The following is a 26467-nucleotide window of genomic DNA, read 5'->3' as shown; positions in this document are numbered from 1 at the left end:
AATTCTCCTGAGAAGAGAGAGAATGCACAAGTAGGTCAGTGAGCATTTAATAACCAGAAATGCTCATCAAAGATCCCCTGCTCCCAAAGCCTCAGACCCCAGTGAATCCTATAACATCGGTGGGTTCTCCAAACTTTTTGAGACTAAACCCTTGCTACCTTGTTTGAATTACTCCACAGAAAGAGAGCTTTGAGACAGCATGAAAGCTCACAGTGCCAGCCCACCATTGATTCTGAAGGCAAATAAGGTTAGTAAGAGGAAAGGTAACTAGAAGTCCATCTCAAATATAAACTAATGTATTCTATAAAATATTAGCTAATAGCATCAAGAGTATATTTAAATATGTCGTAATCAAGTAGGATTCCAGGAATGTTAATCAATATAAACTGCAATACAAATATAAGGAAAAAGAAAAAAAGAATATGATTATCAAAGTAGATACAGTGGGGCATCTGGGTGGCTCAGTCAGTTAAGCATCTGCCTTCAGCTTGGGTCATGATTCCAGGGTCTTGCAATCCAGCCCTGCATCGGGCTCCCTGCTCAGTAGGAGTCTGCTTCCCTCTCCCTCGGCCATTCCCCCTGCTTGTGCTCTTTGTCTCAAATAAATAAATAAAATCTTAAAAACAACAACAAAATAGATGCAATATAGGGGAAAAAAATCATTTAATAAATTCAACACTCATTCATGATAAAATTTCTAAGCAAACAAGAAACAGAAGTTATGTTCCTGAACTCGTTGAGGATCACATAGCAAACATGGAGCAAGCACACAGCAAATGGAGAAACTTCGATGCAATTCTTTTAAGAGCAGGACCACAAGTTTGCTCACTGTTTCTGCCACTGTGTAATGTAGTCTTAGAAAGCCTGGCCAATGCGCTAAGGAACAAAAAATTGAGGGTAAAGAGATTAAACTCTATTTTCCAATGATGTGATCAATTATACCTAAAGGCAGGAGGATCAAGTGAGGAATTGTCAGCCCCAGTGGTGTGCAAGGCAGCTAACAGAAGATCAGGCCTGCAAACACACAAGCTCTTTTCTATACCAGTAATACCTAACCAGATGATGAAGCCAAAATAAGGCACTGGTCACATGAGCAAGAAGGACTACTACACAGGAACTCACCTGGAGAAAATGTAAGACTCTTACCCAGTAAAAAGGACAAAAAAGAGAAAAAGGAATTATTTGACTAAATGAAGATCCACCCCATTCTCTTGGATGGAATGACTTTATCTGCTATAGAGGTAAACTTTTTCTCAAGTTAACCTATAAATCCAATGTAACCCCCATTTAGGAAATCCATTTGTGTTTTGTTTTAATAAATTTAGCCTGGGACCTCCCACCCGGATCCCAGCCTCTGCTCCTGTCTGGCCTTTCCCCGCTGCTCATATTGCCCCTGTCTGGGGCCTGATCCCAGCTTGGTCCAGCTGGGTTTTTATTTTTCATTTTTTTAAAAAAAAGATTATTTATTTGACAGACAGAGATCACAAGCAGGCAGAGAGGCAGGTGGGGGAGAAGCAGGCTCCCTGCTGAGCAGGGAGCCCGATGGAGGGTCGATCCCAGGACCCTGGGATCATGAACTGAGCCAAAGGCAGAGGCTTTAACCTACTGAGCCACCCAGGCGCCCGTTTATTTTTAATTTTTATTAAAACTTTTATTTTAGGGGCACCTGGGTGGCTCAGTGGGTTAAAGCCTCTGCCTTCGGCTCAGGTCATGATCCTGGGGTCCGAGGATCAAGCCCCGCATCGGGCTCTCTGCTGAGCAGGGAGCCTGCTTCCTTTCCTCTCTCTCTGCCTCTCTGCCTCCCTGTGATTTCTGTCAGTCAAAATAAATAAAATCTTAAAAAAAAAAAACCCCAAAACTTTTATTTTAGAGAGAGCGAGCAAAAGTGTGTGTGTGCCAGTGGGGGAGGGGCAGAGGGAGAGAGAGAGAATCCGAAGCAGACTCCCTGCCAAGCATGTGACTTGATCCCCATGACCCTGAAATCACGACCTGAGCCAAAATCAAGTCAGATGCTCAACCAACTCAACCACCCAGGCTCCCCTCAGCTTGATTTCTAAAAGGAACCTTATGAACTGTTCTAAAAATTTCAACAAGAATAAAGGTTTACAAACAGATAAGTCGATCTTAAAAAGAGGGGACAAAACAGGGGGCAAGGAGGGCAGGCTTGACCTCCGTAATGGGTTGAGTTCCATCCCTCCCAAATCCGAATGTGGAAGGCCTAGCCCCGAGTACCATGCAGTGTGACTGTATTTGGGAAGTGGGCCGCTGCAGACATAATTACTTAAGATGAGGTTAGGGTGGGCCCTTAATACAGTATCACTTGTGTCCTTATGAGAAGAGGAAATGTGGACACAGTCATGCACACGGGGAGCACAGCAAGTGAAGGATTGCCAGCGGTGGCCAGCAACCACTGGGAGCTAGGAGACAGACATGCTACCATCTTCCCCACAACCCTGTGCTGACACCCAGCTGCAGTCGCCTGGCCTCCAGACTTCGAGACAATGAAGCTCTGGCAAGCCACTCAGTCTGTGGTACTTTGTTATAGCTAACTAATAGACTAGACATAAAACACACTACAAAGCTATTGTGATTAGATAACTCAAATAGACGCAGAGAACAGACCTCAGACACAGGTCCACCTTATGGACAAACGATCTAGGATCAAAATGGCACCACATACGAGAGTAAGAAGAGTGGACTAGTTTTGAAGTGGTGAACTAGATGGAGAAAGCCACACCTAGATCCATTGGTAAGGCTGTAAAATAAATTTAACTCTAGACATGGAAAACCTGTGTCAGGTTTATAAAACTAGCATAGAATGTCTTTGCCACCTAAGCTTGAGAAAGGGCTTCTTAAAATCCCCAAACCACAGCCCATAATCTGAAAAGTCAGCACATATGACTACACCAAAAATAAGGACTTAAGGATTCCAGAGAAAAGGAACACCTGGGTGGCTCAGTTGGTTAAGCCTTTGGCTCAGGTCATGATCCCAGGGTCCTGGGATGAGTCCTGCATTGGGCTCAGCGGGGATCCTGCTTCCCTTTCTGCCTGCTACTCTGCCTGCCTGTGTTCTCTTTCTGACAAATAAATAAATAAAATCTTAAAAAAAAAAAGGATTCCAGAGAAGAGAGGAGATCTACCATAGGTGAACCAATAAGGGCCCAGTATTCATGGTATACATGTAATTACTGTTATCTCACAAGGACAAGGTAAGACAAAGAGAGGGTCTAAGATGGTGACATTGGAAGAACCTGAACTCTCCTCCACCACAGACATACCAAACCCACATTTGCACCTGTAGTGACTCTCCCCTAAGAACTGAGGGCAGTCTCCACCCCAGCAGAGGGACCATGCAGAGAGGGATAGGAGAGGTGGAGAGACAGTGAGGATGGGAACCCACCGGGGCTGCTGCATGTGCACAGGATGGGATGGCACTGTGGGGCCTGTGTGCAGATGTGTCTGCCCTTGGGGCATGGGAAGAAGCTGTAGTTTAAAACGGCAACTAGACTGTGGGTGAACTAAACCGAGTGCATTTGCCAGGCGTGGGGGTAGTTGCTGGAATGTTTGCCTGGTAGGGAGGTGCTGGTGATGACCACTGTTGATGGACGCCCTCCACCTTGACAGCACAGACAGGAGCACGGTCTGGCCATTCTAGCCGGCCTGACACCTCAGTGAACCTCAGTTCCCTAGCTTTCATCAGCCCCAGGCATTCCCTTGAGGCAGCCCTCCCATCTGAGTCCACGCAAGCTCCAGCTGTCCCACCAAGGTGGACCCAGTGCAGCACACACTGGGAAAGCCTGGATGGTGCCTACTATAGCTCCAGCTGTCTTGCCCACACAGCATGGGTGCAGAGCACCTTGGGACACTCCAGGCCCACACCTGCTTCAGCTCTACACAACCTGCCAGGACACCCGCTGCCCACCCCAAGTCTGTGCCCACTTCAGGTATCCCACCAGGCCGTCTACCACATGTGAAGCACCTTGGGACCCCCGGCCTATACCCACATAAGTTCCAGCCATCCCACCAGGGCTTCCACTATGCAGAACATCCCGGGACTCACTAGCCTGCACCCCCTTCCCCAGCTGTTCTGCCAGGAACCCTCTGCTTTATGGAATACCTTGGGACCCCCTGGCCCCTGTCTCCCTCAGCTCCAGACTCCCATGAAGTGCCCTGGGAACCCCAGCATGTGCCTGCTACAGCTCCAGCTGAAGACACCAGGCATATGCAGACTACAGAGGGCACAGTCCTACACAGGCTACTCATTCCTTTAGGACTGGGAGAGGTAGCTGCTCTGCCTAATACACAGAAACAAGCACAGAAAGTCAAGCAAAATGAGGAAACAAAGGAATATATTCCAAATGAAAGAATAAGACAAAATTTATAGAAAGAACTAAATGAAATGAAGGTAAGTGATCCTCCTGAGAAAGAGTTCAAAGTCATGGTCATAAAGATGTTCACTGGACTTGACAAACGAGTGGATGAACTCAGTAAGAACTTCAACAAAGAGAAATTATAGAAAAGAATAAGAGTTGAAGAACATAAGAACTGAAATAAAAAATACACTAGAGAGAGGAAACAGCAGATTAAAGGATGCAGAAGGTCTGGATCAGAGATCTGGAAGACAGATGGAAAATGGAAAGCACCCAAGCTCATTAGCAAAAAGAAAAAAGAATCCCCCCCAACAAAAAAAATTTTAAAAAAGAGGTTAGGTCAAGGAACATTTGGGACAGCATCAAGCATGCTAACATCCACAGTGTAGATATCCCAGAGGGAAAAGAGGGAGAGAAGGGGGCAGAAAACCCATCTGAAGAAGTAACAGCTGAAAACTTTCCTAACCTAACCTGGGGGAAGGAAGAGAGCCCCAAACAAGCTCAAGCAATAGAGGTCCACACCATGATGCATAATAGTTAAAATGGCAAAGATGACAGAGAGCTATCTTAAATGCAGCAAAAGAAAGGCAAATAGTTACATACAAGGGAAACCACATGAGGCCATCAGTGGATTTTTCAGCAGAAACTGCAGGCCAGAAGGGAGTGGCAGGATGCATCCAAAGCATTGAAAGGCAGAATCCTATACCAAGAGTACTCTATCTGGTGTGAGAGAGAAGGAGTTTTCCAGACAAACTGAAGTGAAAGGAGTTCATCATCCCTAAACCAGTCTCACAAGAAACCAGTCTCACAAGAAATATTCTTTAGTGGAAAAGAAGAGGCCATAACTACACTAAGACAATTATGAAATGGAAATACTTTACTGGCAAAAGCAAACATAAAATAAAGGCAGGAGATCAATTACTTATAATGCTAGTAAAAAGAGTAAAAGATAAAACAGTACAATTATATTAAAAAGCAGTTAAGGGGGGCGCCTGGGTGGCTCAGTGGGTTAAGCCGCTGCCTTCGGCTCAGGTCATGATCTCAGAGTCCTGGGATCGAGTCCCACATCGGGCTCTCTGCTCAGCAGGGAGCCTGCTTCCTCCTCTCTCTCTGCCTGCCTCTCTGCCTAACTTGTGATCTCTCGCTCTGTCAAATAAATAAATAAATAAATCTTAAAAAAAAAAAAAAAAAAGCAGTTAAGGAATACACAAAATAAAAAGATATAAAATATTACATCATATATAAAAAAAGGAGTAAAAATGTAGTACCTTTATTTATATATTTGTTTTTAAAGATTTTGCTTATTTCTTTGACACAGAGAGAGAAAGAGCACAAGCAGGGAGAGAGGCGGAGGAAGAGGGAGATGCAGACTCCCCACTAAGCAGGAAGCCCAATGTGGGGCTCAATCCTAGGACCCAGGGATCATGACCTGAGCCAAAGGCAGATGCTGAGCCAACTGAGTCGTCCAGGTGCCCCAAAATGTAGTGCTTTTACAATGTGTTCAAATTTAACAGACCACCAACGTAATATAAACTGTTATATACTCAGAATGTTATACATGAATCTCATGGTAACCACAAATCAAAAACCTACAACAGATATACATACAGAAAGTAAAAAGAAAGGGACATAAGCACAACACTACAGAAAGCCATCAATCACAAGGGAAGAGAGCAAGAGAAGGAACAGAGAAGAACTATAAAACAACCAGACAATGAACAAAAAGGCAATAAGTACACATATGTGTCAATAATTTTATTTTTCATTTTATTTATTTATTTATTTATTTAAGATTTTACTTATTTGAGAGAGAAACAGAGTGCACGTGCATGAGCAGAATGAGGAGTGACGGGCAGGGGGAGAAGCAGATTCCATAGTAGCAGGGATGCCTGACATGGGGCTTGATCTCAGGATCCTGGGATCATGACCTGAGCTGAGGCAGGTGCTTTACCAACTGAGCCAGCCACACACCCCTTTATTTATTAAGTTTTATTTGTTTGAGAGAGAGGGAGCATGTGTGCATGTATGTGTGTGCAAATGTGTAAACCAGGAGAGGTGGAGGGAGAGACGGAGACTCTCTGCTGAGCAGGGAGAGTGACTTGGGGCTCCATCTCATGACCCTGAGAACATGGCCTGAGCAGAAATCAAGAGTTGGACACAACCAACTGAGCCACCCAAGTGCCCCATCTGTAGTAACTTTTAAATATTTTATTTGAGGGAGAGAGAACATGTGCTTGAGTGGATGCATGCAAGCAGGGGGGAGGAGTGGAGAGGGAGGGAGAGGGAAAGACTCTCCAGCAGACCCATTACAGGGACTGATCTCATGACCCTGAGATCATGACCTGAACTGAAACCAAGAGCCAGCTGCTCAACTGACTGAACCAGCCAGGCATTCTGTCAGTAGTAACTTTAAATGTTAAATGGCCTAAATGCTCCAATCAAAAGACACAGGGTAGCAGATGGATTAAAAAACCAAAATCCATTTATATGCTGCCTCCAAGAGACTCATTTCAGACCTAAAAACCTACAGACTGAAAGTGAAGGAAGTGAAGGAAGGGACAGGAAAACACTGCAGGCAAATGGAGGCAAACAAAAAACAAAACAAAACTGGGGTAGCAGTACCTATGTCAGACAAAACAGTATTATATAACGATAAAGGGATCAATCCAGCAAAAAAAAGTAACAATTGTAAATATCTGTGCAACAACACCAGAGCACCTAAATACATATGGCAGCTATTAACAGACATTAAGACAGAAACTGACAATGATACAACAGTAGGGGACTGTAACACCCCACTTACATGCAAGCATAAAATCTGTAAGGAAACAGAGGCTTTGAGTGACACAGTGGAGCAGATGGACTTAAGAGATCCACACAGAACATTCCATCCTAAAGCAGAATATGCATTCCCTCCTTGTACACATGGGACGTTTTCCAGGACAGATCACATGTTAGGCCACAAAAGGCATCTCAATAAATTTAAGAAAACTGAAATCTTATCAAGCATCTTTATTCACCACAACAGTATGTAACTTGAAGTCAGTTACAAGGGAAAAGAACAACACACACAGAGAAGAAACACAAACATGTGGAAGCTAAACAACATGCTACTAAACAACAAATTGGTCAGCCAAAACGTCAAAGGAGAAATTTTAAAAAGTACCTGGAGACAAGTAAAAAGGGAAATGGTCCAAAATCTCTGGGACACAGCAAGCAGTTCTAAGAAAGAAGTTTAGTGATACCTCCCTACAGAAAAGAAAAATCTCAAAGAAACAATCTAACCTTATACCTAAAGCAGCTAGAAAAAGAAAAGCAAAAGTCCAGAATCAGTTCAAGGAAGGAAGTAAGAGTAGATATAAATGAAATAGACTTAAAAAACAGTAGAAAAGAACACATGGAAACAAGAACTGTTGTTTGAAAAGATAAACAAAACTGATAAACTTTTACTCAGACTCATCAAGAAAAAGAGGACTCTTGGGGCACCTGGGTGGTTCAGTCAGGCTCCCTGCTTGGTGGGGAGGCTGCTTCTCCCTCTCCAGCTCCCCTGTGCTTGTGTTCCCTTCCTGTTATCTCTGTCATAAATAAGTAAAATTTAAAAAAAAAAAAAAGAGGGGCGCCTGGGTGACTCAGTAGGTTAAGTATCCTCTGCCTTTGGCTCAGGTCATGATCCTGGGGCCCTGGATGGAGCCCTGTGTCTCGGGATCTCTGCTCAGCGGGGAGCCTGCTCTGCACCCGTGCCCCACCTACTTGTGATCTCTATCAAATAAATAAAATCTTTAAAAAAAAAAAAAAAAAGAAAGGAAGAAAAAGCAAAAGAGGACTCAAATAAATCTATTCAGAAATGAGAGAGGAAAAGTAACAATCGACACCACAGAAATATGAAGGACTATAGGATATGCTATGAAAAATCATATGCTAATACACTGAACAATCTAAAAGAAAAGGGTAAATTACCCAAATCCTATGATCTTCCAAGACTGAACCAGGAAGAAATAACCAGTTTCTAGTGGTGAAACTAAATTTGTAATAAAAAAAACTCCCAATGAACAAAAGTCCATGACCACTTGGCTTTACAGGGGAATTCTACCAAATATTTATTTATTTATTTATTTATCGATTTATTTATTTATTTATTTATTTGACAGAGAGAGAGAGAGAGAGAGAGATCACAAGTAGGCAGAGAGGCAGGCAGAGAGAGGGGAAGGGAAGCAGGCTCTGTTCTGAGCAGAGAGCCTGATGTGGGACTTGATCCCAGGATCCTGAGATCATGACCTGAGCCGAAGGCAGCGGCTTAACCCACTGAGCCACCCAGGCGCCCTCTACCAAATATTTATTTAAACAGAGTTAATACTTAATCTTCTCAAACTATTCCAAAAAAACAGAAGAGGAAGGAAAACTTTCAAATTCATTCTATGAGGCCAGCAGGACCCTGATACCAAAACCAGAACAAAGGCACTACAGAGAAAACTATAGATCAACGTCCCCGATGAAGACTGATGCAAGAATCCTCAACAAAATACTGGTGAACTGAATGCAATGATCCAAGAGAAGGATCACTCACCAGAGTCAAATGGGATTTATTCCATGATGCAGAGCTGGCCCAACATCTGCAAATCAATCAACGTGATACAACATATTAACAAGATGAAGGATAAAAACCGTATGATCATCTTAATAGATGCAGAAAAAATACTTGACAAAATATAACATCCATTTGTGGTAAGAACTCTCAACAAAGCGGGTTCAGAGGGAATGGACCTCAACATCATAAAGGCCATATATGATAGACGCACAGTTAGCATCAGATGCAATGTGGAAACACTGAGAGCTTTTCCTTCATGATCAGGAACAAGACAAGGATGTCCACTCTCCCCACTTTTATTCAACATAGAGCTGGACATCCTAGCCACAGTAATCAGACAACAAAAAGAAATAAAAGGAATCCAAGTTCGTAAGAAAGAAGTAAAATTTTCACTATTTGCAAATACATGATACTTTAGACAGAAAACCTGAAAGACTTTACCAAAAAATTTTAAAACAGATAAACGAATTCTGTAAGGTTGCGGATACAAAATTAATATACAGAAGTCTGTTGTATTTCTACACACTAATAACAATGTAGCACAAAAGAAAAATTAAGAAAAAAACCAACCCCATTTATAACTGCATCAAAAATAATAAAATATTGGGGTGCCTGGGTGGCTCAGTGGGTTAAAGCCTCTGCCTTCAGCTCAGGTCATGATCCCAGGGTCCTGGGATTGACCCCCACATCGGGCTCTCTGCTTGGCAGGGAGCCTGCTTCCTCTTTTCTCTCTGCCTGCCTCTCTGCTTATTGTGATTTCTGTCAAATAAATAAATAAAATCCTTAAAAAAAAACCCAAAAGCGAACAAACAAAAATCTAAAAATAAATTTTGCCAAGGGGGTGAAAGACCTACCCTGTGAAGACTATCAGGATATGAATGAAAAAAACTGAAGATGACAGAAAGACCATGCTCACAGGCTGGAAGAATTAACATGATATTCGTACAAAAACAGATACCTAGACCGATGAAAAAGGATGAGAGCCCAGAAGTAAACCTAAGCTCATATGGTCAATTAATCTACCACAAGAAGCCAAGAATACACAACGGGGAAAAGACAGTCTCTTCAAAAAATGCTGTTGAGAAAACTGGACAGCCACATGGAAAAGAATGAAACTGGACCACTTTCATACACCACACATACAAAAAACTCAATATGGATTAAAGACCTAAATGAGACCCTAAACCATAAAAATCCTAAAAGAAAGCACAGATTGCAATCTCCTGGGACAATGGCCTTAGCAACGTGTTTCTGGCAAGGGAAACAAAAGTAAAAATAAACTATTGGGACAATATCAAACTTAAAAATTTTTGCATACTGAAGGAAACCATCAACAAAATGAAATGGTAACCTCCGGAATGGGAGAAGACATTTGTAAATGACATGTCTGATAAGGGGTTAGTATCCAAAATATACACAGAACTCCTACAATAAACCACAGCAAAAAGTACTCTGATTAAAGATGGACAAAGGACCTGAATAGGCGTTTTCCTATGGAAGACATCCAGATGGCCAACAGACCTGTGAAAAGATGCTCGTCACTCACCAGCAGGGAAATGGAAATCAAAACCACAGTGAGGTGTCGGTGGACACTGGTGACAAAGGCTAGTGTGGGAAAGACAGGAAATAACAAGTGCTGGTAGAAGACATGGTCTCAGTTTGCTGGCCTGGAGGCTGCATTAAGGATCAGTCACAGGTTTCTTCCGGCCTGACTCATGGATTCTTTGATAATAAAGTTCCCTCAGTCATTGTCTCTGGCTTATCTCCCCTCAACCCATGTGACCAGTTTATTGCTTCATTTATTTTTTTTTTTTTTTTTTTTTAAAGATTTATTTATTTATTTATTTGACAGAGAGAAATCACAAGTAGGCAGAGAGGCAGGCAGAGAGAGAGAGAGGAGGAAGCAGGCTCCCTGCTGAGCAGAGAGCCCGATGCGGGACTCGATCCCAGGACCCTGAGATCATGACCTGAGCCGAAGGCAGAGGCCTAACCACTGAGCCACCCAGGCGCCCTATTGCTTCATTTATTAAACACAGTTCTCGTGCCTGTCTCATTGCACAGTTGGGGGGAATGTACATTGGTGCAGCCACTGTGGAAAATAGACTGGAGGTTCCTTAAAAAAAAAAGTAAAAATAGAAATATTTTATGATCCAGTAATTTCACTGAAGCAAGTGAAAATATGAATTCAAAAAGATATGTGCACCCCTATATTTACTACAGCATTATTTCCAAAGGGCCAAGATATGGAAGCAGCCCAAGTGTCCATCGACAGATGAATGGATAAAGAAGATGTGGGGTATACACACAATGGAGTATTACTTAGCCACAGAAAAGAATGGGATCTTGCCATTTGCAATGACACCGATGGATCTAGAGGGTAACATGCTAAGTGAAATAAGTCACAAAGTGAAAGACAAAAACTATCTGATTTCACTTATATGTGAAATCCAGAACACAAAGCAAACCAGAAAAAGACTCGAGAATAGAGAACAAACTAGAGCGGCAGCAGATGGAAGAAATAGGTAAAGGGGATTAGGACGTAAAATTTCCACTTAAAAATTAAGTCAGTCACAGGAATGAAAAATATAGCATAGGTAATAAAGTCAACAATACTGTAATCACATTGTATGGTGACAGATGGTGCCTGCACTTATTGTGATGAGCTCTGTGTAACAGAACTGGATTCACTAATGTTGTACACCCGCAACTAATGCCAACTGTACTTCAATTTAAAAAAAGAAAACAAGGACGGCGGGCCTGGGTGGCTCAGTTGGTTAAGCGTCTGCCTTCAGCTGGGGTCATGGTATCAAGGCCCTGGAATCGAGACCTGTATCGGGCTCCCTGCTCAGCGGGGAGTCTGCTTCTCCCTCTCCTGCTGCTTGTGCTTTCTCTAATAAACAAATAAAATCTTTAAAAAAAAAAAAAGAGGACAAAAATATGAACAGGCAAGAACAGGAAACACGAAAGGCTAACAAACATACGAAGGGATGTTGCTGACACTCACTAGGCCAACCAGTGCACATAAAACAAGCGCACTCAGAATACAGATGTCAGCAGACAGCACTGAAGGGGGCAGCGTGTGCTGGGGCAGCCCTCCCGGAAAGAGAAGTGGCTGGGCTTCCACAAATCAAGGACACAAAAGGAGGGTCTGTCCAGCAGGTACTCCAGCTTCTGTCTGGCAGAGAGACTCTCCTGAATCCCTGGGGAGGTGCGGGAGGATGTGTAAACCAGCTGCCACGGGGGTGTTTGTGCTGTGTGCTGGTGGAATGGCAGGAACAGTGTCCCCCACAGGGGAGGGATGACCCCAAACCCCAGGACTAACCATTTCGAAGCCCAAACCAGGTACACCCCCGGCTATGCGGACCTCTGAGGGGGAAAAAAGAAAGAGAAGAGCCATGCACAAGACCAAGATGATACGCATTTTGGAATGACAAATATCCATACAAAAATAAACACTTTACAACATGGGCCCAGAGGAACAAGGATGGGAGCAGGCATGAGGAGAAAAAAAAAACAAGGGACGTTTTATGACATTGGACCCCACACTGAGGGGCACTCTTGAAGCCCCTGTGCCAAGAAAAGTCCTGTATGTAGCAAGGACTAGGCAGTCCAGGGCTGGGCACCGTCAGAGCAGGGGTGACAATCATGGCGAACAATAAGCAGAATTACTTGCCCAAGACTGGATTTGGAACCACACCAACCACGCCAGGGCCCCGGGGGCTATGGCTGTAAAGAGCCGGAGTGCTGCTGTGGGGGCCGTGACCGAGGGGGCTGTTGGCACAGGAGCAGAGTGCAAGGGCAGGGGCCTGACCAGGTTAGGAAAGCCACCTGCTGCTTCTGCGCCCAGAAGGAAGTGAGAGAAACTGGCAAGTGAGCCCCGGAGGCCCCACGGCATCCTGCAGAAGAGGTCGGGGGTGCGGGAAAGCCCTCTGCGGACTGCTGAGCAGCTGGCTGGCCACTGATGTGAGGGAGTGGGTGGGAGAGGCTGAGGCAGGCACGAAAACTGGGTTTAGTAAATGGGACAGTGAACCGTGGGCACTGACACACAGACCAAGGACAAACACACACACACAATGACCGAGGGGACTGCATTGTCAAATAAAACCAGTCAGGCCTGAAGAACATCTGCAACCGTTTGATCCTGAAGAAAATCTCCAGGTCAGCAAACTGACACCAGGAAGGAGCTGGCCACAACAGCCATGCTCCCACCAGGAAGTCCCCAACCCCAAGAGCCCGCTTCCCAAGGCCACGGGGACGGCAGACCTCTCAGGGACCATGGAAGTCCGCAGACAAGTTCTTCAATCCACAGAGGAAGGGTAGTCAGAGAGGCTAACGCCTCTGGCGCCTTGGCTAGCCTTCATGGCTCCTGCCCAGAGACGTAGTGAGCGCCATGGCCGGCTGGGGTCGGCCTTGCGTGTCCCTCGTTTCCCTTTGCAAACAGGCATTTGGCAATCCTGTTTTGTCTCCCCCATTTTATGCTGGGCGGGATGGGTTCACATGAAAGACAGTTGGTCTTGTGGTTTAAACAGGCCTTATAGGCTCCGTGGAGAGTGCTGCCCAACACGCAGGGGCTGCGGACAATGAGAACTCCGGGACTGAACCGGACTTCCAGATCGGTGGGGCTGATGGGGTAGCGACAACCCTGTCTATTAACCCATATGTTCCCCTTCGTTGGGCTGGCAGCCCAGAAACGCCAGCCCTAGGCTCCTCTCGCCGCCACGCCTGGCCATGCCGCCTCACGTCGCCCTTTGCTATGGAATCGAACGTAATGTGTTTAACTTCTCTCTCACTGTCTGGGAGGAAATCCTGCCTCTGGAATTTTTGTTTTTCTCTCCCCTTCCACTGGCAAGAATGGCATTGATCAGAGTGGCCTGGGTCCCTGAGGGACCGTGGGGAGGAAAAGTGCTGGTCTGGAATGCTCTGTTTTAGGGTCTGCTAAATTATTATGGCAGGATGGCTTCCCCTAACATGCATTAAGATTACGTTTACAGGGGGCGCCTGGGTGGCTCAGTGGGTTAAAGCCTCTGCCTTCGGCTCAGGTCATGGTCTCAGGGTCCTGGGATCGAGCACGGCATCAGGCTCTCGGCTCAGCGGGGAGCCTGCTTCCTCCTCTCTCTCTCTCTCTGCCTGCCTCTCTGACTACTTCTGATCTGTCAAATAAAGAAAAATCTTAAAAAAAAAAAAGATTACGTTTACAGGGCACCTGGGTGGCTCAGTGGGTTAAGCCGCTGCCTTCGGCTCAGGTCATGATCTCAGGGATCGAGCTCCACATCAGGCTTTCTGCTCAGCAGGGAGCCTGCTTCCTCCTTTCTCTCTGCCTGCCTCTCTGCCTGTTTGTGATCTCTCTCTGTCAAATAAATAAATAAAATCTTTAAAAAAAAAATTACGTTTATAGATGGACCCAAAGCAGAAGAAAACACGAACAAATTAAAAAAGAGAATGTGTTGGGAAGGAAAACAGTGAGGCTATTTTCCACTTTCTCCCTACACTTTAATTTCTAACTGCTGCTATTATGATAATGTCGGTTACACAACAGTTTAAAAACAGCCGGACAAAAGAACACGCGTGTCCGCCCTCACACCATTTCTCACACAGATGCATGACAGCTAAGGAAGAGGAAGTAGGATAGTCTGGGCATTAAAAACAGAAAACAGAATTTCAAAAGAAGGAAAGTTTTGAGAAGGTCTTGGGTGCTGCCATAGCTTCTTGGCAAGAAAGCTTTGCGATTTTTTATTTTAAATATTTTTTCTTCATGATGGAGACTGGGAGAGAGTGCACACAGGAGCAGGGGGAGGGGTAGAGGGAGAGGGAGAAGCAGACTCCCCATTGAGCAGAGAGCCCCGATGGGGAACTCGATCCCAGGACCCTGATTTGAGCTGAAGGCTGACACTTAACTAACTGAGCCACCCAGGTGCCCAAGGTATGTGACCTCAGATGTTAGCTTCAAACTGTGGCATGACCATTTCTTTCTGGGCTAGCTCCCCTGGACCACTCCAACATGACAGGAGACATGGCAAGCTGTGCGGCTGGAGACTCCGCAAGATGAGTGTCACAGCCAAGTTTGAAAAGACAATACTAACTTATATCACTCCATACTCCATTTCTCCAACCCCTGGGGGCAGGGAGTTAGTCACTGAAGCAGAGGCGACAGACACTGGGGAGACAGCGAAGGGAACAATAAGTCGAGACTGGGTTTGGATTCAGAAGGCACAGTTGCGTTGTCAGCTCTACTTAGGGGCTGGGCCAGCCCCAGCATGTGATGCAGTCAGGGGGTTCTGCCTCGTTACTTACATTTCCCCCATGTTATACATTTTTCTCGTAGACTGCTGGGAGGCTCAATTAAAATAAGCACAGGAACGTGTGACAGGGCCTAGGGCCTAGGGTTTAGGCCTGCCTCATGTGAGTGCCTCACAGATGTGTCCTCTTTCTCCTGAAGGAAGAATGGGGACAGACTGAGAGGCAGCCTGCAACAAGCAGCAGGAAACCAGGCTGTGGGACACAAAGCTAACTCCCACCTGAACTTTGTGGAACATCTGTAAATTAATCGCTTTGACTTCTTCCAGCTGCTGGCGGAGGGCGACCAGGGTGTCCTGCTTCTCATGGGTGTCCTTTTCGAGCAGCTTCATGGCAATTTCCATTTCTGTCTTCATTCCAATCTGTAACTCCAGTTCTTTTTCTAGTTCCTTAAGAAGGTATTAATAAGGCAAGTATTACTGAAACAGCCGCAGAGATGTGTTTACCTGGGGCTGTATCCTGGGCAGTGCCAGAAATAAAAAACCGAAGTCAGAATAGGTTAGCAAGATTCAGCAGAGTTTGTCTGGAAAGGACTAGATTAAGTTTTTCCCTTTTTCTTATTGTATAATGAATACTGGCTCTGTGTGTCAGAAAGCTGGTAGGTGGCACTCAGCCTCACACTGCAGCAACCATGTTCTTTAAGCCTGAAGACCAGAACGCGGAGACTGAAAGAATGTCTGCTCAGCAATGTGACACTGCCATATGAGTTTTTGTAAAGGGATCCTAGATTATGGCAACAGGGGTGTGATCATATTGAACCAGTTCCATCTTGGATAACTCAGGACACGTCTCCACATTGGTGCAAAGAAGCAAAGAAACAAAGCAGGCCCAAAAGCTGGGTCTAATAAAAAAAACACTGGCTGGGGTGCCTGGGTGCCTGGCTGGCACCCTTGACTCTTGATCTCAGGGTTTAAGTTCAAGCTCTACGATGGGTGTAGAGCCTACTTAACACACACACACACAAAAACCAAATCACTGGTCACTGGCATGCAGACTGGGTAGAAAGAAAAAGACCAGAGGTTGTGGGTGAGGGAGTTGTACTGGCAAAGCAACCATGAATCTGATCTCATGGTGAACTCTGACAAAGGTTTATAGAGATAGAAAAAACTCAGAGCTTAGTAGTAACCCTTTAAAAAAAAAAAAATTTATTTATTTGACAGGGTGAGAACACAAGCAGGGAGAGTATGAGAGGAAGAGGGAGAAGCAGGCTCCCAGCTGAGCAGGAAGACTGATGAGGGACTCCATCCCAGGACTCTGATATCATGACCTGAACTGAAGGCAAGCACTTAACAGTGAGCCACCCAGATGCCCCCCAAAACGCATTTGTTTTTAAAAGTAGATCAGGGAACGTGTTTGAAACACACCAACAAAGAACCTGGCGGGCTACCAGGGAATACCCTCTCAACACACTCTGTCCTGCATACTCACCAAACGGACTTTCTTCTCTTCTTTTAGCTGCTTCCACACATCGCTATACATTTCATCCAGACCTTGCCGAGTTTGCTTGTAAGTTTCCAGCTCAACTTTCGTGTCTTGTTTTGTTATCTGTGGATAACAAAAGGAATGGTTTGCTTATGGAAGTGAGCTAACTACAAACTATTTTAAAATACACCACTGGGATGCCCAGCTGGCTCAGTCTGTATAGTGTTCATGACCCTTCATCTCAGGGTCATGAGTTCAAAGCCCCACCCTGGGCATGGAGCCTACTTAAACTAAGAGAAAAAAAAAATATTTTTAATGTCACAATTTTTAAAGATGTAGGATAATTTCTATTTTTTAGGCATAATAGAAAAAGGTTAAAAGATATTCCAAAAATACATTTGAATTTGAAAGACGGAAGCAAGTCACCAGACTTTTGAAAGCTGGATTCGGAAAACAATTTCCATTTAATTTTCTTTAAAGCAGAGCTGTTGTTTTCAGTGGGAAAGGCCCCCATTCAGCGCAGACTTTCCTTACCCGGCACGTTCTTCAGCACCGGGGGATTTGGAGATGAACCAGATACGGTCTCTCCGTGCTCTCAGGTCATCAGGTAGGACAGCTGCCGGCCAGCAGCTCTGCAGCACAGGAAAGGGGTTCTCTCTATCGCAGGGAGGTGCAAGCATCTGCGGCGTCCGGGGTGGCATCCCACAGTGGCCCCGGTGACCCGCGAGGGGGAGGGCGGACGCAGCGGCACCAAACGCCGCAGCTGTGCACTACGTGCGGCCTGCGTCACTGCGGCGCATGGGGCTCGAGGTCCATCGGGGACGTATACACGCGAGCGTGCCTGCGTGCGGCCTACGTGCGTGCGTGCGTCGTGCCCCCCCCCGCCCCCCCAGTGAGGCCAGCGTCTCGTCTCACCTCCACGCTCTTCTCACTTCTTTCGCGAATTAACTCGTTTTGTTCTCTCAATTGTTGCTGCTCTTCTTGAAGCGAACAGATCCGGTCTGTCGCAGCTGAAAGCTGGTAAAGAAAGATGTTTATGTTTCTCGACATCAGCACTACTCTTACCGCTCAAATTTAAAAGCTGACGTCCGGCACCTTCGCCAGTGACGATGGATTTCCACGTATCTGATTTCTTGTTTCTCGTTTCAGTTCTGGGTTTTGAATAGGTAACGCACGGACATAGTTTTGAAAACACGAGAGCAAACTAGTTCAAGGCAAACATTCGCGGACACAAACTGACAGACGCTTGAATGTCCAACCCTGGAGAAGTGGTTTAAGGAATGGCAGTGGGGGCATCAGACGAACATGTAGTTCCTAGTTAAAAGCAGAGGCTTTTAACGACCAGAGAACATACTTAGGGAAGAACAGCGGGAGGGGAAAAACGTGGGTTATGGAGGGTGTTCTCACCTCTAATTTAAAAAAAAAAAAAAAAATCCCCTAGGTGAAAAACGCCTAGGAAAATTTGGGGCCTATATAAACACCAATGATGAAGGTGGTCACAGTAGCTCTCACTTAGCAAAGGGATTGTGGGCTTTTGTTCTGATTCTTGGTTCTTTTCAGTTTTGCCAGCCATTAAGCAAAAGGATATTTGATCCCCGAAGGGAGAGTGAAAACCTTCTGGGGGAGGAATCAGAAGACAGGCCCTGGAGAGCCTCTTCCTGTCCTTGAGTGAGTTCCCATAGTTTAGGGCAAAGTGTATTGGAACAGGATGCCTAGGGAGAGGCAGGCAGAGGCGTGAGCACACCCACCAACCTCTCCTTATCCAGCCTCCCAACACAGCCTGGCGAGAGAAGGGCAGGCTGGGGAAGGGGAAAGAAGAGGGACACTTGGCGGTGCTCTTGGCATCACTCACCAAAGCGGGGGAGGGCCTGAAGCACCCAACTCCTTGCTCACCTTCCTCAAAAGCATCTAAGTCAAAGAGGTCTAGGAACCCATGACTGGGGCTTCTAACCATGAACTGCTGCACCCAAATAAGGAACTTCATGGCTCTAGGAGGTGCTAGTTGCTACAAGGGGAAGAAGCAGGCAAAAGCCAGATGCTAATTTCCATCCGCTCTCTGAAAATGGAGAGCACACCCTGAAGAGGGACTTTTCTCTAAAGCAGGTTTTCTATTAAAACGGTTGGCCTTTGAAGAAAAAATAACCCAGTTGTTTAGTTTCAAAAGCTAAAATCAGACCTTCACTGAAAGTATGCCACCTAGCCAGGGAGAGCAAAGAATCGATCTGTTTGATCTAAAATCAACTGATGTCTCCACACGCCAAGTGTTGCATTAGGCAAATTTACAGAATACTAATCTAATTTCTACAGCACTGTGAGGTATGGGTTATCATCCAATCTGGAGATGAGAACTGTGAGTCCAAAGACCTGCCTACCTAAACTGAGGCCCAGAGGCCCACCCACCCCAGGGAAACGTGGGTCCTCTAATTCTAAGTGTGGTGAAGCTGCTCCTGGGAAGCCCATCTATGAAGGCCAGCTCTGAATTTCCTTCTGTCACACAAATCTGACCTCCTCTCCTTAAAGCTTTTCAGGGCTGGCCCCGTGGGAGAGAGCAGTCAGTTTAAAGTGAGACTTAAACTGGGCCCTCCATACAAAAGCATGCTCTGTGTCTCTCTTTTGGCCGTAACCTGCCTCCACACCGAGGTGGGGGGGGTCACGCCTTGGCCCCTATCACAGCCCTCTTCCTCCCCAGGGAGACCTGGTGGGGAGGCCCGAGCAGCCAGGGACCGCTACCTGTGGAAAGCCTCAGAAAGGCTGAGCAACCCCCCTCCTGCTAACAGGAGACAAGATGTGTCCACCAAGGAGACTGCCGGGCAGCTGGCAGCAAGCTTTCTTCCTCGGCCTCAGCCCTCCTTCTTCCTGTCCTTTCATTCTCTCTCTTCCTAGTGAGAAAGCAGAGAAAGACCACACTGTGGGGAGACTGGTTCCATACTCCTGAGAGGCCGAAACACAGAAGGGGTGGGCGAGGGTTACTTTTACCTCATAACGGTCTGTGCCTTCTGGGCAGCAGGGGGACAGACTACATTAGAGGAAGGTGGGTAAAGAGGAAGAGAAAAGCATCTTCACCTTAGGAGCTGGGCTTTCCCAAGGAGGCCTGGTCTTCCCCGGGTGCACTGTGCAGTGGTGAAACCTAAGTCACTTAGAACTGGATCATGATTGGCTGCCTTGGCTATGGGAAGCGCCGGCAGGGCTGAACACAGACATTCTGAGGATGCAGAACTCTGAGAACACTGACCCCCCGTGCAGCTCAACCCGAGCTTAGCAATCCCATTCCGACCAGCGAGAAGCTCTGGTCAGATACACCAACCATACCATCTCTGCACCTCGGGCCACTCTAAGAACTTCAGAAAGTTACAAACCTCTTCTTGAAGTTTTGAATTCGTCTTTTCCAAGCCATCTATCTTGCTTTGAAGATCCCCAACTGTGCAGCTAGAGAAAACAACACATTAAGTAACAGTGAGCTTATAAAGGTTGTCTCCCCAGCCTGTGAACAATAACAGATTCCTAGGTTTCCTGTGCAGTGGATGGAAAGCCGAGGGTCTCCAATGAACTGAGACGAGAATTCTAAATATGTATGTATGTGTGCGTGAATTCTAAATATGAATGTGTGTGTGTGTGTGTGTATACATTTACTGAAAAGGCTTCAATGTCTTTCCCCCAAAATATGCTATCCATTTCTTTTTTAGCCAGTTGGAAAGGAAACAGATTTTTTTTTTCCCTAACAGGATAGATGGGAACCAAAATGTGCTAGTGGTCATTTATCTAGATCATTATCTGTAACAAGATATTGGTACTCTGGGGTTATAGGATCTAATGAGGTTTTTTAATTGTTTTTATACTTTGCTTCATTTTTCAAATGCTCTAAGTAATCTGTACTACCTTCCTACTGAAAAACATGTCAAACTGATGTAAATCTGATAAACAATAAAAACAATGGCAACAATAACAAGCACAGTAACTTCCTCTCTGGACCATGTGCCAGGCCCTGTTTGTTTTAAGCATTTCAGTGCATCAACTCATGTGACCCTCCCCATAATTCTGTGAGTAACTCTCACTGTTACCTGTTTCATAGATGATGAAACCATAACTTTACATTGGAAAATTCACTCATGTTCATTCCCCACTGGTGGGGCAGCGGGATCTGAACCTAGGTGGTCTGGCTCCAGGCCCTGCTGCCCCTAACTGGTGCCTTTTGCCACTGAGGCAAGGACAAAGAAACAAACCCTGGGAGACTTGTGAACCAAGGTTCAAGGATTGCGAGGGGTGGGTGGCATGGTGAGAAAATTATACAATGACACAAAGCAGAAAAAGGGAACACAAAAGATATGGAGGTAATTACAAGGTTTTTGTTTTTGTTTTAAGTGGGTGCCACACCCAGGGTGAAACCCAGTGTGGGGCTTGAAGTCAGGACTTGAGATTGAGACTTGATCCAAGATCAGGCATCAGATGCTTAACCAACTGAGCCACACAGGCTCCTTGAGAACTACAAATTTTGAAAGTATACCACTTTCAGTTCTATTCCAACTATCTAACTTAGAAAATGTCACTAAAATTTATACATTTCTTAGAAAATATAGATGACCAAAAGAGAGATATCCTCCAGAAGGAAAAAATCTAAACAACTTAGGAAAAATTGAAAAGCTGAAAAGCAAAGTACTGCCTCAACAAAGGCTTTGAGCTTCACATTTTCTTTCCTTTTTTTTTTAGTAATTCCTACGCCCAACAAAGGGCTTGAACTCAAAACCCTGGGATCGAGAGTCCCATCTTCCACTGACTGAGCCAGCTAGGCATCCCAAGCTTCATGTTTTCAAGGAGCAAAGAATGCTCATGAACCAGAACTAATTCATTTTCTGAAGGTGCTTAACCCTGACACCACAATGGAGAGGAATAAACCGGAGAACGATTAGATCAGTTTACATATTAAAAAATGATTATTAAGTCTATAATTCAGGGTGCGCTTGGGTGGCTCATATGGTTAAATGTCTACCTCCAGCTCAGGTCAGGGCCCCAGGGTCCTGGGATCAAGTCCTGCTCAGCCAGGTGTCCGTTTCTCCCTCTCCCTTTGCCCTTCCCCCTGCTCATGCTCTCTCTCAAATGAAAAAAATCTTTAAAAAGTAAAACAAAATACAACTACAATCAAGTAGGGTTTATCCCTGTGATATAGAAATGGCTCAATATGAAGATTTCTACTAATAAATACATCCCATCAACAGGTTAAGGGATAAAAGTCATGATTGCCTCAATGAAGCAGAGGGCACTCGATAAAATCTGACACCTGTTCCCTATAAAAATGCTCAATAAATAAGAATCTATCAAGAATGTCTCGCAATAGCAGCCAACATACACCTAAGGAGAACCTGGAGCAGTCTCCCCGTATGGCAACACTGTGCCAGCTCCTTCAGCTGTCTCACTGGCGCTTGGGGCCAGAGGGGCCACTCCTGTGAAGCGGAGCCAACATGTACCACACACCCTCAGACGGGATTCAGAGACACAGAGAACAACAGGTCTCCCAAACCCCTGAATCAGAATCTGCCCACCACCACCACCGCCATTGGCTAGTGCTTCAGGAAACACAGCAGCAGCTTTCCAATTAAAATGAAAAAAAAAAAAAAAAAAAAAAAAAAAAAATCAAAGTACAAGACGCCTGCTTTTTGCTACCAAATTATCATCAAAAGTCTAGCCCTGAAGGTTTTTTCAACCCTTTTATCCTGCCCTGGCACCCCAGAGGGATGTGTGCTGATTGCCAGCTGGAACAGGGCTTCCCGTGGCTGTGACTTCCAACCAGGTGGCTGAGGGGTGAGGGGTTGAGATTCAAGGTATAATTTGGTTGCTTTCTACATTGTCTAACCACATAAAACAAAGAACCCAAGAATTCCCAAAGCTCCTTATCGAGAAATCATACTTCCCCACTCTGCGTACATAAGCGTGATAACCTTCTTTCTTGGTTTGGCAAAAGCATCAGTAATGAATATATGGCAGTTCAGAAATGTTCCATGAAACAATTATTGTGTATTGAGACCGAACTGTAACACTGGAGAAAGGAGCGAGTCCTACCTTAAGTGCCGGTTAAGTTCTTCCACGTAATTTTTTTGATCAAGGACATCAGTAATTCTTTCATGCCTTTTAAAAAGAGCATAAAAAGAGAGACATTCCTTTATTTGTGGCTACTACTTTGTAACCATCCCCCAACACGCTGATCACCTTGAAGGAGAACCAAAGTCATCAGGAAACCTAGGGACAGTCAGACCTCCATAATAACGTCTGCCTGCTCCCAATCCCGGAATAAATAGAGAGCAAAGCTGGCCAAGGGTTGGGGTGTGGCAGGGACACCGGCCAGGGTCTTGGGAGATGCACAAACATGAGCAGACCTCTGGCAGACCCCCTCCTTCCCTGGAAGGCTGGGCATCTGGGAAAAGGAAAGAAAGTCATCTGGCACAAGGTGCCCTCCCTCGAGGTGGCCGATGAAGCGGCCCCTGTCATGCTGAAGGGAAAGTGGGTGGCTCAAGAAAGCACACCAGACCCCTTTTAACACATAAAGCTGACCAGTCTGGCTTAAAAATAAACAAACAAAAAACCCCGCAAACTTCTACATTTTGAAGTTATACTTTCCTCCAAACCCCAGCTTCTTTACATATATATGTATGTTCACACAGGTGCATGTCACAGGTGCTGGATTGTTCAGAATAGTCAGTTGTTTCTTTTACCTGTTCTGCCCTTCACATAGGTGTGCAGGTAACCCGCGTGAATAGTCTGCTGAGCCTATATACATATGGTCCTAATATCCCTGTGTGTCATACACATAGGTACCTACACATAGGTACCTACGTATAGTTAGGGTATGTAATTGAAACATAAAAATATATTAGGGATTTCTTAGGTTTGTCTACAAACATGATATACGGTTGACCCTTGAATAATGCAAAGGTTAGGGCCCTAACCCTTATATGCAGTTGAAAAACTGCAAGTTAACTTCTGACTCCTCAGAAACTTTACTAATAGCCTACTATTGACTGGAAACCTTACCAATTAGGTAATCAACATGTATTTCGAGTGTTATATATATTATATACTTTAGTCTTACAAAGAAATAAGTTAAAGAAAATCATAAGGTTGGGGGGGCCTGGATGGCACAGCTGGTTAAGCAGCCGATTCTTGGTTTAGGCTCAGGTCTGATCTCAAGTTTGAGAGACCAAGCCCCACGCCAGGCTCTGTGCTCCATGCAGTCTGCTTCAGATTCTCTCTCTCCCTCTCCTTCTGCCCCTCCTCCCCTTCTCTAAAATAAGTAAATAAATCTTAAAAAAAAAAAAGAGAGAGAGAAAATCAGAAGGAAAACACATTTAAAGTACTGTATTATATTTATTGCAAAAAAAAAGTCTGTATAAGTAGACTTATGTAGTTTGAACCCGTGTTGTTCAGGGGTCAACTGTATACACCTGTCAGTATCATACTTTTCTCACTCAGGAATACCTTGTGGAAATCCCTTTAAGTCTACTATATCCAGTAGGTGAAATTTGTTCTGTCTGCATAATATATCACAGAGTGGAATATTTTGAATGTTCCATAATTTATTCAATTATCCCCTTGCTGATTAATCAGTTTATTTCAATTTCTTTACATTAATTATATAGGTATATATAAATTTTATTTTTAAGTAATCTTATACCCAACCTGGGGCTCAAACTTGCAACCCTGAGACTGAGTTGCATGCTCTACTGACTGAGCCAGCCAGATGCCCCAAGAATCTATTTTTGTTTAAGTCTCAACTGGGTGAATCCATGTATCCCTGAAACATTAATGGAGTTCCCACTGACAGATATGGTGTGCTGCTAGGGCACACGACCGTGAGAACCCTTCTCAGAACACATTTGAAAGATACGTGGTAAAATATTCAAACACAACCCAAAGGCTTACAGAGAAACTACCCCCATGCCTGCCTCCCAGTCTCTTCCCCGCCAGGCAGCCCATGTTAGCCGGTCCATATGCTACTCTAGAAGAGTCCATGTGCAGGGAAGTACAGCATGTAAATATGGATGTATATTCTTTATCATAACTCAAATGGCAGCATTTTATACACAGTGTTTGCTCTGTTTAGTTCTCTTCTGTCCCAGAAAACCCCCTTTAAAAGAATGTTCTTGTTAACCAGCATGAAGGAGAGCTATGGGTGGCACAAGGAGACATCTGAGACACCAGAATCAAAGAACAAGTCCCAAGGGAACTTATGTCTATATAATAGTACTGTCCCACTTATATTCAAACAAACCATAAGGCAAGTTATACAACCAACAGATATGTCTGCAGCGTTTGGAAAAGCCGTCGGAGGAGACCTGAGCAGGGTCTCCCCACTGAGGGAGGGGCAGGCAGGGCAGTGAGGGGGGGATGTGAATGGGCACATTTCACTTGTCTTCTCTATTGTGCAGAGCTCAGTTCCTTGTACGAGGGAATATTACTGTATTACTTCTGTAACTAAGACACCCGATGAGAATGAAAATGGCACACAAAGCCAACGCCAATGTAGCCTTGTCTGCAGAATTTCACGAAACCATGAAGCGCAGCAGCACACAGGGCCATACTTACTCTTTGCCACCATCAAGCTCCTGCACATCCTTAAGGTAGAGGGAAAAATCAATCACGCCAACCTGAATGACATGAAAAGCACAAGTTTAAATAAGAGAGACTTGTCCCATTCTCCACAAACCTTTTATCTTTAAAATTCAGGGTATTTACGTTCCTGTCTCTTTCCTACAAACATCTAGTTGGCCTAACCTGCTCTATAAAAGCAATCGATGGAACCCACAAACCAAGAGAAAAATAACCCTACCCCCTTCTAGAAGAAAAACATATTAAAAAACCAGAATTTGGGGGAGGGGAGTGCATCACTGTGGCTCAGTTGGTTAGGCAACCGACTCTTGATTTTGGCTCAGGTCATGATCTCAGGGCGGGATCGAGCCCTGCACTGGGCTCCACACTCAGCAGGGGGTCTGCTTGAGAGTCTCAGTCTCTCTCTCTCTGCCCCTCCTGCTCTCTAAACAAATAAACACATTTTATTTATTTATTTATTTATTTGACAGACAGAGATCACAGGTAGGCAGAGAGGCAGGCAGAGAAAGAAGGAGAAGCAGGCTCCCCGCTGAGCAGAGAGCCTGATGTGGGGCTCGATCCCAGGACCCTGAGACCATGACCTGAGCAGAAGGCAGAGGCTTTACCCACTGAGCCACCCAGGAGCCCCAATAAATACATTTTTTAAAAAATCAGAATTTAGGGGCACCTGGGTGACTCAGTGGGTTAAGCTGCTGCCTTCGGCTCAGGTCATGATCTCGGGGTCCCGGGATCAAGTCCCGCATCGGGCTCTCTGCTCAGCAGGGAGCCTGCTTCCTCCTCTCTCTCTCTGCCTACTTGTGATCTCTGTCTGTCAAATAAATAAATAAAACCTTTAAAAAAAAATCAGAATTTAAGGGAATTTTCTGAAGTTTTCCTCCCTTGTCAAGGTTAGTTTTTTGTATTTATTCGACAATCAAGTTGCTAACAAAGATCAATAACAATAACAACAAAAAAGAGGCCTGGGTTGCTAGACCAAAGTGGTAGGTGACCTTAATTGATATCCTGCCTCCTTCCATCCCTAAATTGTGGGTGAAAGGGTCCTATTTCATTTTCTAGGGGACATTCTCTGCTGCTGTGGAGAACAAGGGAGGAACCAAACCCCTCCATCTGGATGCTAAGGGCTTTGTCCAGAAATAAAGCACTTGGAGAGAATGAGAGCCTGGTCTGCCACTGTCCACTCCAGTGTGAATAAATGAAACCA

The 26467-nt window shown here is 45.1% G+C and overlaps 1 protein-coding gene across 4 annotated transcripts in view; it reads right to left on the bottom strand.

Annotated features, from left to right (window-relative positions):
• The window catches only part of RUFY1 (RUN and FYVE domain containing 1), a 67521-nt gene that overhangs the window by 15073 nt on the left and 25981 nt on the right, over positions 1-26467 (bottom strand). For 3 of the 4 annotated variants that reach the window (XM_004759016.3, XM_045069289.1, XM_004759015.3), the window contains exons 6-11: positions 25243-25304; positions 22723-22788; positions 20028-20097; positions 17587-17688; positions 16678-16794; positions 15471-15638 (exon numbers count right to left, since the gene is read on the bottom strand). In XM_004759016.3, the coding sequence (XP_004759073.1) occupies positions 15471-15638; positions 16678-16794; positions 17587-17688; positions 20028-20097; positions 22723-22788; positions 25243-25304 (585 nt within the window). Of the gene's footprint in view, positions 1-14834; positions 15386-15470; positions 15639-16677; positions 16795-17586; positions 17689-20027; positions 20098-22722; positions 22789-25242; positions 25305-26467 lie in introns of those variants that run through there. The other variant, XM_045069290.1, reaches the window with a different exon arrangement.

This window comes from Mustela putorius, unplaced genomic scaffold (assembly GCF_011764305.1).
Source record: "Mustela putorius furo isolate JIRA1106 unplaced genomic scaffold, ASM1176430v1.1 tig00003923_pilon_pilon_pilon, whole genome shotgun sequence".
In the NCBI taxonomy this organism is placed as follows: domain Eukaryota; kingdom Metazoa; phylum Chordata; class Mammalia; order Carnivora; family Mustelidae; genus Mustela; species Mustela putorius.
Note: the sequence above shows the minus strand (reverse complement) of the source record. Positions and strands in the feature narration are given on the sequence as shown.